The sequence below is a fragment of the Acipenser ruthenus genome, chromosome 18, assembly GCF_902713425.1.
Source record: "Acipenser ruthenus chromosome 18, fAciRut3.2 maternal haplotype, whole genome shotgun sequence".
Classification (NCBI taxonomy): Eukaryota; Metazoa; Chordata; class Actinopteri; order Acipenseriformes; family Acipenseridae; genus Acipenser; species Acipenser ruthenus.
The window spans coordinates 26004179-26019906 of NC_081206.1; the positions used below are offsets into that span (position 1 = coordinate 26004179).

General features: G+C 37.2%; 1 protein-coding gene across 2 annotated transcripts; it reads left to right on the forward strand.

Annotated features, from left to right (window-relative positions):
- Positions 1–1102: 1102 nt before the first annotated feature.
- LOC117399782 (nuclear exosome regulator NRDE2-like) lies at positions 1103–15687 on the forward strand. 2 transcript variants are annotated; one of them, XM_033999269.3, is made up of 14 exons: positions 1103–1253; positions 2764–2872; positions 3298–3516; positions 4415–4555; positions 5387–5864; positions 7414–7819; positions 10188–10321; positions 11823–11946; positions 12263–12435; positions 12574–12960; positions 13233–14161; positions 14571–14709; positions 14912–14983; positions 15190–15687. In XM_033999269.3, exons 1-14 carry the CDS (start codon positions 1184–1186, stop codon positions 15313–15315), a joined length of 3507 nt encoding a protein of 1168 aa, XP_033855160.3. In that variant the 5' UTR covers positions 1103–1183; the 3' UTR covers positions 15316–15687. The 2 variants fall into 2 exon arrangements, with proteins under 2 accessions (XP_033855160.3, XP_058847690.1); XM_058991707.1 differs by having other exon boundaries at positions 1104–1253; positions 14568–14709.
- The last annotated feature ends 41 nt before the right edge of the window (positions 15688–15728 follow it).

The following is a 15728-nucleotide window of genomic DNA, read 5'->3' on the forward strand; positions in this document are numbered from 1 at the left end:
ACACTACCTTCTTCTGCTAAGTAGCCAATACTTTTGATTAAAAAATAAAACTGGGAATTTCACTCATTCTTCTGACCTCTAGCGGATCTGGCATGTACAGCTTGATTGTCGTCATTGGAACTTTAAGCAGAAGACACAGAGAGTAAACCACTCTGGTATTTGATGTAATTATTCGGGCAGGGGAAAAAAAGGTTTTATAATGAATTGTGATAGTGTAATTGGCATATATTTTTATGGTAATATCAAAACAGTCCCATAATGACAGGAATAAATGACAAAACATTTACAATATACTATATATATATATATATATATATATATATATATATATATATATATATATATATATATATATATATATTAGCTCAAAAAATGTGTGTGTGTGTAAATATATATGAACTGTGACTGGTTCATCGTGGTAAGAACAGCAAAATGTAGCAAAGCATAGGATGGTAAAGGAAAATCACAGATCAGGCAAAACAAAAATGAATTAATTGCTCTTTACTGATTACTGTTTTTAGTCGAACTGCTAAAGGTTGGAAAGAATAGTTTAAATTTAGAAAATATAATTGCAAAGCAAAAATTAACATATATCATTATAAATTGTTCATGCGCCACCATTCATTGTATAAAGCAGTTTGTAACTTGGATAATAGCGGCTTGGCGGTCTGGTGTAATTATATAGATCTCACTACACAGCAAGGTCTCAAAGTCTTAATATAAGAAGAAAGCTCGTTTATAGAATACTTGACTGGTATGCAAGTGTAACCAGCCAGTTGTATCGGGACAAGCACACTCCTTTGATACTAAATATATTACAAAACCTCATGCTAGCGTTGTTTGTTCTCGTCAAATATTGAAATAACACATTTTGAAACTGCTGTAGTTTTACACATACACACAGAATTCATTAACATGTATAGACACCTAATTTGCTCTCTGTCATACACCACATTTTTGTTGATCTATCTATGCATGTAGGATACCGCCTGTATGTACAGGCAGCTTCATTTCAGATCGTACGTCATTTGACTTTTAAAAAACAGTATTCGTTAGACTACCGGTTTGTAAGTAAAACATCTTACAGAACTACAACTCCCATAGTGCCCCTGTCAAGAGGAATTTCAATGACGCTAAAAGTAGTCGACTGTTGATATGTTCAAGTGACAAGTGGTGCTTGAATATGTCACTTTTTCCAGCTTTTGCGGGACTGTCTAGTAATAATAACCTAAAGAATGAAAATTCATCGAAAGGTAACTGCATTGAAATAAACTAAAAATCGCGATCACTTTAATGTAATACTATTTTTGTTGGTCAAACAGACAGAGCAGCGCATAGGCGACGTGTTGCTGCTTGAACTATTGTGTAGTTGGATGCACAGTTAAGAATACAGAATAGTTAAATCATATTTGTATTTAATTGCACAGGTTACTTAGGCAGAAAGCGAATAATCATATACGGTGTATGTGATTTAAGTCAGGAACCCCAATCACAATACTGTGAATCCGGAGATATTTTAACCTGAACCCCCTAAACTAAACAACAGTTATGAATTGTTCATATACATACGGTGGGTACAACTGTGCGGACTACCCCGAAGTTGAAAGCAGCATTTAAAACCGACACATCCAAAACGTTAAGGCGATTTTTTTTGACAAGCTACCTAATTAACGACAGGTACCGGTGTTTACTTACCAGTGCATTGCCACATACGCTTTTTACATAGCGTTAATAATTCATATCCTATATACCATTTATATCCAGCATCACTTGTGCCAAAATTTAATATTTAACTCACCCCTTTAAGCAATAACTATTAAGATATGGGTATAGAGATTAATTTAATGTGTTTATTTATTTCCTCAAATTATTTGATCATTGTAAGCAGTGTTTATAATTTTAATGTGTTTAACTGCCAAGACTGGATTTAAAATGTTTTGTAAATATTTAAAGAGACCATTACAATTTCAGGGTTTATAAAATATATATTTACTAGGCAAGTGAGTGAGGGGGAAATGCATTTATTAATTTGTCCAAATAAATATAAAAAAAGGTGGGTGAAAATACTGTTTATATGAGGTGTCAAATGAAATGTACATTAATATATCGGTTTAAGACATTCTACACATTGTTTTGTGTTATTCCATCTCAGGTGGGTTGGTTGACCCTTTATGTCTTACACCTCTGTAGCCCCTGACAGCCCAAGTTTAAGTACCTTTTCAATACATGTATTTTTTTTTTTTTTACAGTGTATTTAAAGTCTCTGGTATTAACCTTAAACTGAGGTAAAAACTCACCAACATTCTTTTGTTTTCAATTGATTGAAAGGGAAAGAATATTGGAATATCCATCTTGAATTTGAAAGAAATCTATTTTTGGCTTGCACAATTATTGTACATAATGTAAAATGTCCTTTTTGAAAAGTGCTGAGTAGGACTATGTGATTGATTAATTAATCAAGTCTCTGGAAGACTAATTGAGAGGGGGTGAAGCTCACTAACCTGCTGTATAGCTAGCACACTTTTCCCTCAATATGACAGCAGAGGTTTCTTTTAAAACAAGATTAAAAGCCTGCTACAGAGTATGGAAACCTGTCAGTTTTTTTCTGAATGAGATTTTGCACTGCTCTATGGTGGCCTTGAACAATATAAATGACTGATATTTTGTTTTGAAATTTGCTGCCATGCGATCTGATAAGTCCTTGGCTTAAAGAGCTCAGGGAGCTAATTGCAATTGATTTTGCATTCTTCTTTCTTCCCGCAGGGTTGGACTGGCTAAGCAATCAAAGCTTCCGCACTGAGGATGCGTTGACACTGCACCAGCGCTGTACCAAGGGGGAAGAACAGCCTCTTCAGAGTTCAGCCGACCCAAGGTACAGCATGCAAGCGATACTCAGCAAACATGTGTTAAAGACTGCCTGTCTATAGTGACCCCTCTGAAAAATTGGTTCAGTTTGTGATACGTTATTACGACATACTGACTGTGCTGAATCTGCTTTTTACATACTTCAAATGTAAGTCAATCTCTGTAAGGCTCTCGCATACTGGTTGTCATCAACATACCCAAATGCACAGGGGCTCGGAGTCTACGGCAAAGGTTTGGAGAAAATTCAAGGCAGTTACAATGTTCACCATGTAGCACGTGACAGACAGACACGATCAGTGCATGGGTTCACATTTCAAATGAGGACCAAGGTGGCTTGCCTTTTTGTTTTTTGATAACATTTTACAGGAACTACCTACAGATCGAATATTTTCAGTGTTACAACTATCTCTTTTTTGGTTTTGTTTGTTATAGTTTGTCTGTTGATCAACCGCCATTGGAAGAACCTGCTGAGGAAGGCTTCCCAAAACCTAAAAAGAAGAAAAAGGACAAAAAGAAGAAGAAACAAAAGAGAAAACACAAGAAGAAAAGCAGAGAGCAGTCAGAGAGCAGCAGATCTGGTTCTGACAGTGATTCCCCCAGGGGTCATGCGAGTGAGGCTTCAAGGCTTGAGCAAGAAACAGAGAAGCTAAGGTACTGCATTCACTGAGGTCAATTACTTGCACTACAGTTGCTGGACAACCTTTAATGTTAAAGAGCTTAACATTCTCCTAAAAACATATACGTGTTAAGTGCTCCTGCTGTTAAACGTTCCCAGTAAATATAGAATGCATAGTTTTATTAATTTTGTTATGTAAATGGCATCCCTGACACACATAATATAAAAGCAACCTATCCCAAGTACGGTTGTATAAAAAAATAAGGCTGGCTGACCATAGGACCAATAATCAGTCATGTTTTTCAAGGAGCATTATTAAAAGAGAGAGAAGACATTCTGGAGGACAGACTTACCTGCTGATTTCCTCCCCCAGCTAAAGAACTGGAGGCGGTAATCATCGAGGAATGAACAGCACATACCTATATGTATTTTGGCACTGGCAATGTTATGGAATGGGTTTCATGTCCAACCTGTATAAAACCACAATTTAAATGTGTGTTTATTACCTGTGGCACTGGTCGCTTGCATTATTTTTTAAATACACAATAGCCTTCCCTCCCCTTCTGATGTATTAGGAGTACTAAAATGTAACAGTAAAGTTAATTCCAGTGAATGTTTGAGACAGTACTATTGACTTCTGTGCCTGAGAGAACCCCTTGACACACCAGGGACTGCGACAGTCAAACTATCTTCACCTTGTCAGTGCAATTCAATCCTGCTTTGCTGAGAGTATGCTGTCAAATGGGTGTTTCAGCTTTTTGGTGCGTCACATAGAAGACTGCCAAGTGTCTGCATTTCTAAGCTGGTGCACAGGATTCTCTTAGACATAGTAAAAAGCAATTCACTCTGTGAATAGTTCTTTTGAAGCTGTTAGATTTCATGTTAATTAGATTGGATTTATAAGCTAAACATATTCTTTTTTTGTGTTTTAAGGCAGGAGCAAATACACCTTCAAGGTTGCTTTGTTTGGCTCGATGACCTTCAGACCCCAACAGATCAACCTTTCTGTGTTGATAAGAAAGCAGACCGTGCCAACTGGGAATATAAATCACTCTATAGAGGAGACATCGCTAGGTAAACTGTTTTTATATGAAGTGGGATCTAAAAGATGACCTATCGGTTAAATGGGCAGCAGTTATTCAAATGCTGTTCTTTTCTTGTTCTACCTTTTATATAGAAAAGTGACACTTATTCCTCAGTTTTACTGACCCTGTAATGCATTGCTTTTTGTCTTTTAGCATGTATACCTGTACTTGTTTCTACCCTTTATCATAGTTTAAAAATAGGCAGTATGCTTTGATGTTTAGTACATACACTGGACTGAGACCAAGTGTCAGAGGTGTTTCATTTCAAACAAACACCTTATGGTCTTGGTAAACAAAGATAAGGTTAATTGTGTCATCCTTTTGATAATTTGAAAGAATGTCACTTTACTAAAGAGATGTGCTAGTTTTATCAAAAGCATGTTCTAGTTTTATCAATAAAGAGCCAAAACACTCCACTGGAAATGTTAATTAAGATTCTGATAATGAATAAGGTGTTGTCTTGATATTAGGAAGCAGTGGTCTACACTAGATAGTTTTTTTTTTTTACCATATCTTGTTCTGCTAAACAAACATGAAATCTTCTCATACAGTTATGTTGTAACATAAATAATAACCAGTATCATAAGATAGTTATCTGCTACATAATGGGTCAGTTCTCATGTCATATGGGTTGTTCCGTATCACTTTTTGTTTACAGAGAAACCTATTTCAACATCAGATTGGTTTGCTTTGTTGATGGCAGCAGCACTTCTGACCATGCCAATGCTTTGTAAATGTGGCCCACAATTTGTTAAGGTTAATAATATCAGCAAAGGAAACTTTTGTTTGGGTTCAAACTGTTTGGCATGATTTATTTCAGGTACAGGAGGAAAGGAAACTCCTGCCTGGGCCTAAACCCAAAAAGGCATTTTATAACTTGGGTGGATTCAGCATCGGAGAAGAAAAAGATAGAGAAGAAGCAGGATCGGTACTTCAGCAAAGCAGGACGCCTGCTGCTGAGCACAGAGGGGTTCCCAGTGCACCCCGGTGATGTGGGCCCAGTTGCCAAGCAGACGCCTGTCACTAGTGATTTCATGGCAGTCTCTGACTGGAAGGAGGAGGATGTCAGAGGCCCTGTCGCCCCAGCCTGGGTCAATCCCCTGGGGGTTTATGATGCCTCCACCACCCTCTGGCTTCAGGGAAAGGGTCAGCCAGAGCCTGAGAACCAGCAGGCCAGGCCAGCCGGGGCCCCTGGGAATGTAAACACTGCGATGATCAGTAAAGTGGAAGAATTCAACAGGAAGCTAAGAGAAAACCCAGAGGATGCCAAAACATGGATGGAGTTTGTAAGCTTTCAGGTACAGAGTCATGAGAGGAACAGATTCTATTTGTTTATAACATATAAAAGAGCATTCTTTAAACCTGCTGGAACACCAGTGACAGAAATTGCTGTCTCTTTTTTTGTGGTATTTGGGCAAAAAGACAAACTTCTACATACCTGATATATTTTGAAATGTCCATTTTTTCTAATTTCATAGAATTATACCAAAGTATAATAAGGAAAATAAGGACTTATTTTTTGTTGAAAATTGTTAAAGGATTGTAAAATTGTTATATAGTTTATTAGTTCCTAATTAGTACAGCAACGAATGTAGTAGCCAAAACATCTGTCTATTTGACTGCTACTTATAGTTTTACCATGGTTTATTAATACCATTACACAGTAAACTGAGAATGAATATTTATCCCTGCAATAGATTTTCTTTTTTTACTTGTTCAATTGAGTAAAAATCTTTTGAGAAATGTGTCGTAATTTTAAACCCTCAGTTTGCCTGCTTGTTTAACTAGCATACATAGTACTGCTTGAAAAAACAACACTTTAATTAACATTTAGAGACGATCAATCCCCGCTCCCCAATTAATAAAACCCATTTTGCAGTATGTATGTCCGACAGTCCGACAGGAACATAATCAATTGTTTCCATCGCTCCCCATTTCCTGTCTTGATCTGGATAGTTTATTCCAAGTCAACCTCGTGATGAGGACTGTGCAACTCTAGCACACATTTATTAATAAAACAGTTTAATTACAGAGGCACAGCTTCAACTAAGTGACAGTTGCATCCTCAAATAGGCTTTGCAAGAATCCTGCGGTACAAAACAGCCCCAGTTTTATATGTGAAGCTCCAGGATTCAGTGTACTGTATCCTGTCTCATATGCTTTATCTTCTTTTTCAGTTTTGGAAATGTCAACACACATAACACAGACAATCGCTGATTTTTCTTTCGGGATTTAACTAACTTTTTTTTACTCTTGAATCGTAAATTCATGAACATTTTCTTCTGTGACATTTTACAAAACAAAACCTTCAAAATGCTTTCAATATTTTATATTGAGTTTTAGTTTTTTCAATGGAGAATGGTAGCTATTGTACTTGAATATCAGAAATGTGGACAGATTTAATGAGGCAATGTATAGAGATACTGCGTCACTAAGTTTGAACCATTTTGTGTCAGTAATTTTACAACGCTGATGCTGCCATAGTGTGAAACAAAAGTGTCACCCAATCTGAGCTAGTGTCTGGTTTACAGCTGTATTATACGATTCTTTTACACGTCCAGTAAAAATGAACAGTTTCACTGCCACATTGTTTTAACCTCTGATCATATTAATGATGCAGATCTATTTGACATATTTCCATTCACTTTACATTAGGCTCTGGGATGTTTTTTGTTTTTGTTCACAAAAACAAATTTCTATTTTCTTTTTCCAGTAGCAATAGTAGCATGTGTTTATTATGTTACACAAACCCGGGCTGTGGTACTCAGTTGTCCATGCACTGTATATGAATTGTATAGTTTCTTAAGTACTCAGATTAACACTTTTTTATTTTGATTATATAATTAGGATGAACTAATGACAGGACCCAGTCCCTTCACCATGAATGAGAGGGAATCAGAAAAGCGAAAGACATCCCTCAAGGTGACTCTTGAGAAGAAAATCGCTATTTTAGAGAGAGCCATCGAAAGCAATCCTGGCAGTGTGAAGCTGAAGTTAGCAAGGCTGGAGCTGTGCAAGGAACTGTGGGAACCCTCTACATTGCTCAAAGAGTGGAAGAAGCTGATCTTTCTGCATCCAAATAACACAGAGCTGTGGAAGAAGTATCTTCTATTCTGTCAAAGTCAGTTTAGCACCTTCTCAGTGTTAAAAGTCAATAGTATTTATGGAAAGTGCCTTACCACCTTAGCTGCAGTTCATGATGGCTCTATGGTGTCCCACCCTGCACTGCCTGGTGCAGCGGAAGCCATACTAGGTAAGAATCTGTCTAAGAATGTATCAACATGAACAGAAAAAAATGCATTTACATGTAAAGCACCTAATATGTAGATTAAAGTTCCTTAATTGTTTAGGGTCTTGTACTTAGCTCCCAAGTAAGCCAATATATGTAGCAGCTACATATGGAATAGTTGGGTCTTGAATAATGGAGGCAATTACTGGGCACTTAAAAATAGGATGCATATCTCAAAGGTTCCATCAATTACAAATCTGAATCTGAGATTTTGAAAAAATAGTTTTATCGATTCGATTAAAAAAAAAAAAAAAAAAATGGTAAGAATGACCTATTTTCACATTTTTACCATCTACATTTTCTTAATATTTAATTTCCTGTTTAATATCTTATCTTGTTATCTTTTTATTGTTTTTTATTGTTGTTTCGCTTGGATCTGTATCCCCCAGGCACACTAACTAATCTCCTCACTTCAGAACTTCAGCGTTGTTATAGTGGTTGAATATTAGTAAGTAAGCCTGGGTAAAATAATGATCTAATAAGAAACAACAATAGAGACTGATGGAGAACACACTTAATGGATATAAAGCAGGTAAGACATTATTAAGAAAATGTAGATGATGTTAAAGCAATTGTATCAAACAAAATAATTCCATAAATCTTAGCCATTGTGCACTTCCGTTAGCTACCTAGGACTCAAATGTCCTGTCTTAAAATGTACACGTTATGTGTTTTCATTTTAAAACTTGACTTCTGGTACGGCTTTAAGTTAAAGGAGGCTTTCTGTTTTAAAGTCTTATTCTTGGGTTATCAGTTTGCACTTGCACTGTCTGGATCATTTCCCCTCAGCAATGTTTTCTGGGTCATAGTATGTTACCGGTTACAAGCTTGTCAGTGAATAGGGGAAGCAGTTGATTGATTATTGACGGGAAAGAAGCCAGTAAAGGGATATGGACAATTTCATTCAGGTGAAATGACCCAGGAAGTGCAAGACAGTCTGAAAGCATGGCTTGTGAACAGTTTTTTGTCTAACCTAGTGTAGTACCAGACATCCAGTTTTGAAATGAAAATCCATGTTTTCTATAATGTGTTTTTTCAAAACTGCCCATTTGAGACGTATAAAATGAATAGATGTGCATGGCGGAGACATGTTATGGAATTATGTTAGCTACAATTGCTTTAAGTATCCATTTAAGGGAGGCAAAAGTACTAACTATTCATTTCATATAATGTGGAAAATCTATTGTTTTGGGATCCTTTTATGCTTTGCAAGAAGCCTGATACGAAGTCCATTATGCACAAGTGCTATAGTAAATTGAGTGAAACTTTAACCTGTACATAGACCTTCTTAAAAGGAAGCCTCTTGGATCTAGTTTCCATTGGCACTTTTCACTGTGTCAGGGTACGCTGTATATCGAATTGTTTGCTGTAGTATTTCATGTTTTGGCTGCAAATTATTAATGAGCGCTTAAGGAATGAGAAGATGTAGGGGTTCATGATGTAAGTAATGTGTTTTATTGTGTTCAGGATGCTGAGAATCATCCTGCTTTTGAAGCAAAGAGGGGGGTAACGGTTTTAGGTTAATTGCAGAACAGAATGGTGCTGACTTAATGTTACTGATCCATGCAATGACTGAAGATGGATCACCAGAGCCTTAGGCTGAAGGAATGGCCCTGCAAATTCAAATAATAATGCCTTTGGAAGTAGCGCAAAGTATCCACATCCATTAACAGAATTAAAGTATCAATAAAAAAAAAAAAATCAGGTTTTAGTTCTGCCAAAAAAAGACAGGGGTGCTGGAACTACGGGTGCTGGGGGTGCCGTAGCACCCCCTGGATTGAAATGCTGTGCACCTGCTTCCATCATATATAGGGGTTACAGTTTTGTTCAATGGCTTTCATCACCCCCACTATAAAAATTGTTCAAGCGCCTCTGGATAGCTACTGTTATCAGAAATATCAATAGATTTAATATACTATTTAATATACTACTTATTCTGCCATGACAGTTTAGCAGTGCATATAAGGTATATTCCACACATAAATGTATGATACTGAACAGTCATGTGGTTGTAGAAAGGTGGACCTGATTATTCATTTCCTGTGTTGAATAAAATGGTAACGCATGCCACCTGGTGTTCCAGATAGATATTGACTAAAGGAAAGCAGTATACTGACCCTGTACTGTAATGTGTCTTTAAAAAGGTTTTTTTCTATTACAAGATAACTTTCATTTAACAGAACATTATTTGCTGAATTTCTGCATACAGAAATTATGCTTTATTTAACTAAAACAAGCAGTAGGATATTTCACATACAGGAAGTAGTTTAATTCACAGGTGAGAGACCGATAACTTGTTTTGCATGAAAAGTTAATTTTTTTTTTTTTTTAGAAATATTTCTTCAGCAGTGCCACTTCCTGAGACAGGCTGGCCACTCGGAGAAAGTGATTTCACTCTTTCAGGCTGTCCTCGACTTTACCTTCTTTAAACCAGATAGCGTGAAAGATCTGCCAACCAGAGAGCAGGTAAACACATTCCTTATACATTCATTCAAGTCTGTCCTTTACATTTACTAGTAATTCCAATCTGCAGCTTTTCCACACAATTATCCATACAGATATTGTTCAGAGTCTGCAGTGTATACATACTGTAGCTTTGAACACTTCCTTTGTTCTACTATGTACTTCTATAATGTATGTACTTCCACTTACAACAGTAGGTGCAGTGGTGACTATATATATTTTTAAAAACACCTGAGCCTTATGGAAAAGAATGACATTAATAATAACATTAATAAATAGTTTTTAAAAATTCCAAGCTGTTTTAAAGTGCACAAACTATTCAACAAATGTTGTTCTACCCCTACTGAGTTCCCTTGACAACATGAATATATGAGTTGCCTCTACCCAGAGAAGCAATAGTCTAGTTGATGTCTACTTTACATTGGAAAATATGCAGGGCCTTTTGAATGCTTCACTGATTTAATGTGGTTTTTTAAAACCTGGGCTGTTTTCTTACAGCATACAACTCATGTTCTTCTAGTCCCTGCTGAATGTAGAGTCAAAGAGCTCTATATCAAAGATTTGATATTCATTTTTAAGCAGCTGAACAATAGGTACAAGGGAACCTACACAATCAGCCTTTGTGAATTAGCACACAAGGCAGCCTGGAGAGGTTATTGAGATTGTATTAGCCTTGTATAAAACAAGTAAGACCATGAAGTGGTATTACCATACTTGAACAGATACATGTACTGTATCTGTGGTTAAAAAAAATATGTAAATTTAATAAAGCACAACACAAATAAAATCCAAGTTAATTTGTCCTTCTGAAGGTTGTTTGTTCATGTTCTTTCTCTTGGGGCCTTTTTGGTTTCGAATTACATGGTGTGATCTTGCATATTTTATCCTGTAATGAATGAATATTTTCCTAGTTTGCGTGCAGCAGATATTATTTACGTCCATTCTTGTATCAATTGCAAGTTTCAATTGAGGACTTCAATGCAACCCTTGGGACCGTGGAAATTAGACTTGTAGTTTCAGAGTGTAATTACTGTAATTAAACATCACTGGCATAAAAAAACATACCCACACAAAGCTATTCCATAGTATAATGCACTCTTCCGAGGAGAAGCGTTAGGGATATTTCACAATAAGGGTAGAATTTTTTTTAATGGCCTCCCGAGTGAGGCTGGGACTATGGGAGTGAATCCCTTAGGCTAAACAACAGACTCTATCTTTACCACAGGAAGTGTTATGGTATCGGGGAACTTTCTTTTACTACAGTATGTTGCTTGAAAAATGTGTAGATCCTCATGTGAAAAAAGCACAAAAATATATTCGCTGTGATCTGTGATAGTGTTGCTAATGTTGATGTAAGAAAATGGATAGCAAAGCTTTGGTTTCGACTCCTTTATTATCTGATTTAATTAGGTTTATGAATGGTCATAATGTTGTTTCATTGCATCTAAGCTACTGCAGTATCTATGCTTCTACCGTGATCGTATTTTTTGTCCTTTGTGAAAAGGTTGAATTTTTTGAGCCGTTCTGGGACAGCGGGGAGCCCCGCTTTGGGGAGAGAGGAGCTCGAGGCTGGCAAGCCTGGATGCACCAGCAGGAGAGGGGCGGCTGGTTGATACCAAACGAACAAGGTAGGGGCCATTATAAGGAATTTATGTATGTACATCACATTTTACCAACTAACATTTCCAACAAATAATCTACCCAAATGACATCACTAAGTCCACCTTTTTTCATTTACGGCCTACATGAAATACAAATAACTAGGAATTGTATTTACCCCTACACATAAAATGCTAATACTGGTCCTCTGATAAATGGCACATGCCAGGTGCATTCACGATACTTCTAATGCCTGTTGCTAGTTGTTGTTTTTCAGATTTTTTTAGATTTCATTTAATATGCTATCCAAAAGCATTGGTATGACTGGTAGTTTTCTGTTGATAGATGATGAAGATGAAGATATTGAAGATGATACTGAAGTGAAGGATAGGACTTTGCCAAAATGGCGTATTTGGCTAGATGTTGAGGCCTCACGGGAGACAAAGAACTGGTTGCCATGGAGACCTGATAAATCAAAGGGTCAGTCAGAGGAAGATTGTGAGGACCCTGATAGACAGGTAAATTTTGCCATATTTGCATCATGAGCTACGTACCTTAAAACGTGTTCCAGGTGAATATTGAATAACGAATCTTCTATAACATCAAACCTAATTTCTTAAATGTTTTTTTACAACAAAAATGTTTCCTTTTCACAGGTTTTGTTTGATGATATCGGCCCCTCTGTGATTAGAATTTTAAAACCAGAGCTCAGGTTTCAGCTGATGTGTTCCTTTCTGCAATTCCTGGGGATTCCGTCTGGATGCAGTTATTCTGGTCCGGACTGGAGTATAACACTGGACGAGTGGTCTGTGTTTGACAGTGGACTGGCGACAGAAAGGCCTTTGACTTCACTGGACCTTCAGTGCTCTGGGGTGAGCTGCATCGGGCACATGGCCACTCTCCACAGTGTGAAAAAGCAGATCGGTCACTGTAAAGACGGGGAGGAATTCATACAGAATGTCTTCCATCAGGCATTGCCACTGTTCTCTAAAGAGGAAAAGTCTCTTCTCTCCCTCTATTGGCTCCAGTATGAGAAATTAAAGGTATTTTAGCTTCTAAAACCTCTTTAGAAAGTTATGCAGTAGGAAGACCTAACATAACAGCTGTTCCAGGATCTCCTTTACTAGATGCAATTGTTTTCATTGTTTTATTAGATTTGCATTCAATCATTGTGAGTTGCTGCTTGCCTGTGTCAAAAGTTCTAGCTTGATAGGAAGTAATAACACAGTAAATTCATATTGTTGATATGATGAAACTAGTGTTGATTCTCACCCTTATTCTAGTTTTTTTACTTGCCTCTATAATTGCCCTATAGGTTCTCCATTATCTTCAGAACAAAAACAAGAAGAAGCTGAAATGTCAAGGGAAGAAAAGTAAGAAACTGGCCAAAAATCTCCTGAAAGAGGCTGAAAACCGGAACAACCTGGCTCTCTGGAAGGAGTATGCTCATCTGGAATGGTTGCTGGGGAACCTGGAAGACTCTAGAAAAGTGTTTGACACTGCCATTACACTGGCCACAAGTCAAGGACTTCAGAATCCTGCACTGTGCAGTCTGTGCTTGCTGTACACACAGTTAGAATTGGAAGCAGTGGAGGATGCTGTTGGGGGGGCTGCAACTTCTCGGGCAGTTCATATTTTAACAAAACTTGCAGAGTGTGGACCATACTCCGCCTATAAAGGACAAGTGTCTCCTGTTAATATCCTGAAAGCCCGGAAAGCTTATGAATATGCATTCCTAGGCTGTTTAACAGAAAGCAGTCTGCTGTGTGACTCCACGGTTGCCACGATGAGGGCAGATGTAGCAGTCAGCCTGGTAGCCTGTTTTGCTCTATTTCAGTATCTAACAGTGGGTATTGAGGCAGCTGACAGAGTTTATATGCAGGCTCTTGAGAAAACCTCTGAGCTTTTTTTACATAAAAAGACAGAGATTACAAACCTGTGGACTCAACCTACAGAGCTGGAAACACTTACTCTGATGCGCTCCGTGCTGCTCAGGTATCACATGAAGGTCAATGTCTACCCATTAGGCCCTCTTCGAGAAACACTTACCAGTGCTTTGAAGCGGTTTCCTGGCAACCACAGCCTTTGGAGGCTCTATGTGCAAACAGAAAACAAGTACCATAATGCCAGCCGAGCTAGGAGGTTTTTTGACAGTGTCACAAGAAACGCTGACATGATTACTCCCCGGTTGTTTGCCATCTATGCAGAACAGAAGAGAAAAGAACTGGTAGATTCTGTTCAAAGGTAAGAATTAAAGAAATAAACACATCAAAAATATTCTTCATAGGGTGGACATTTTTTTTTTTTTTTTCCAGTTTTGCTTTAGGTGAACCATGAATCATTTTATAATATCATCCCAAAAAGTTTAGCATAATGAGAGCATGATAAATCACAGATAAGTCTATAAACAAGAGGAGACAACGTTTACAATATAGGGCCTACAGTGAAGTATCAGTATTTACAATCTTTCTTTTCACATACAGGCAAATCTCTTGAATTAGCTTACAATGCAGAACCCAATATGCTTAAATGTTGTGCATGTTGTATTTGTTGGAAGTAGTGCAGTAAGGTAAGGCTTACCAGTCTCTGATCATTGCTAAGCCTATATGAACCATTCTGGTCATGCTATTGTTTTACATGTTTGTTTTAGTAGGGTGGATATTGGAGGAGTTTATTCTACTATACCAGAAAGCGGACTGAGCAACCGGATAAGAGTGTTGTTTGAACATGCTGTACAGAGCGACAATGGAGCACACTGTCCCTTACTATGGAGAATGTACTTGCACTTTCTGGTAAGAGAAAACATTGGCTGCCATAACTGTGTAAGTACGATCTAACCAAATTATTCAAGGCAGCTTCTTGTGAAATGTGTCAGCTTTGACCACTTTAACGTGTTGAAATTCTATTTAAAGTCAGTCCAGAAAGTCTGCTTTATTGAATGTTTGCAGATTGATTTAGTTCCCAACAGAAACTTTGTTTGTTTTTTTTCTATAGGTGTCCCAAGGAAATAGAGAGAGGAGCAGGGGAGCATTTTACAAAGCTCTCCAGGACTGCCCCTGGGTAAAGGTAAGCAATCTGGAGAGAGGAGGGCGTTTATTCATAAGTCAAGCCATTCCCAGGATCTTCACATATAACACCTTTAATTATACACAAGAGACTTACTGTAACATTATTATTGCTTTATTCATTATTTAATAGGTAGTTTTTTTCAGTTCATTTTCCCATGGTTAATATTCATTCATGGTTGATAAAAGCATGTCGTCTTTCAACAGGGTCTGTATATGGATGCAATAGAATATTTCCCTGATCACATGCAGGAGATTATGGATCTAATGACCGAGAAAGAATTGAGAGTGAGAGTGCCATTGGAAGAACTGGACATTCTCCTTGAAGACTGAACACAGAAGACTGGGCAGAACACTAGGACTTCGTCATGAATCTGCTGGGGAAAATTGGTATATCAGTGTATGAGTGATTACTGAAAGACTGTATTATATAATATTAAACATTAGTTGTGTTTGTAAGATAATGCATCACCAAAATCACTCTCTGAGCTTTATTTAAGGGAACAGACTTGTCCAAAAAGTCAGATTGATTACTATGCAATAACAACAGATTGAAGAAATTATTCTAAAGCTTGTACGCCTGTTTTTGTGTATTTGTAACAGTTTAAATATGGTATATATTATTGAACATATACTTTTTTTTTAAATACATTATTTTGTATAGTATGTACTGTACTATTTGTTATTAAATACTGTTGAAAAATGGTTGTTTGTCCCAGACTGGTTTCCTTAAAAATGTTTCAGAC

What these genes read in the sequence shown, in the direction of transcription:
- LOC117399782 (XM_058991707.1), top strand. Translation starts at nt 1,184, where the DNA reads ATGTCACTTTTTCCAGCTTTTGCGGGACTGTCTAGTAATAATAACCTA. An exon ending in TGGAGTTTGTAAGCTTTCAG is followed by an intron (nt 5,865 to 7,413) that starts GTACAGAGTCAT and finishes TTATATAATTAG; the next exon opens with GATGAACTAATGACAGGACC. An exon ending in AGGACTGCCCCTGGGTAAAG is followed by an intron (nt 14,984 to 15,189) that starts GTAAGCAATCTG and finishes GTCTTTCAACAG; the next exon opens with GGTCTGTATATGGATGCAAT.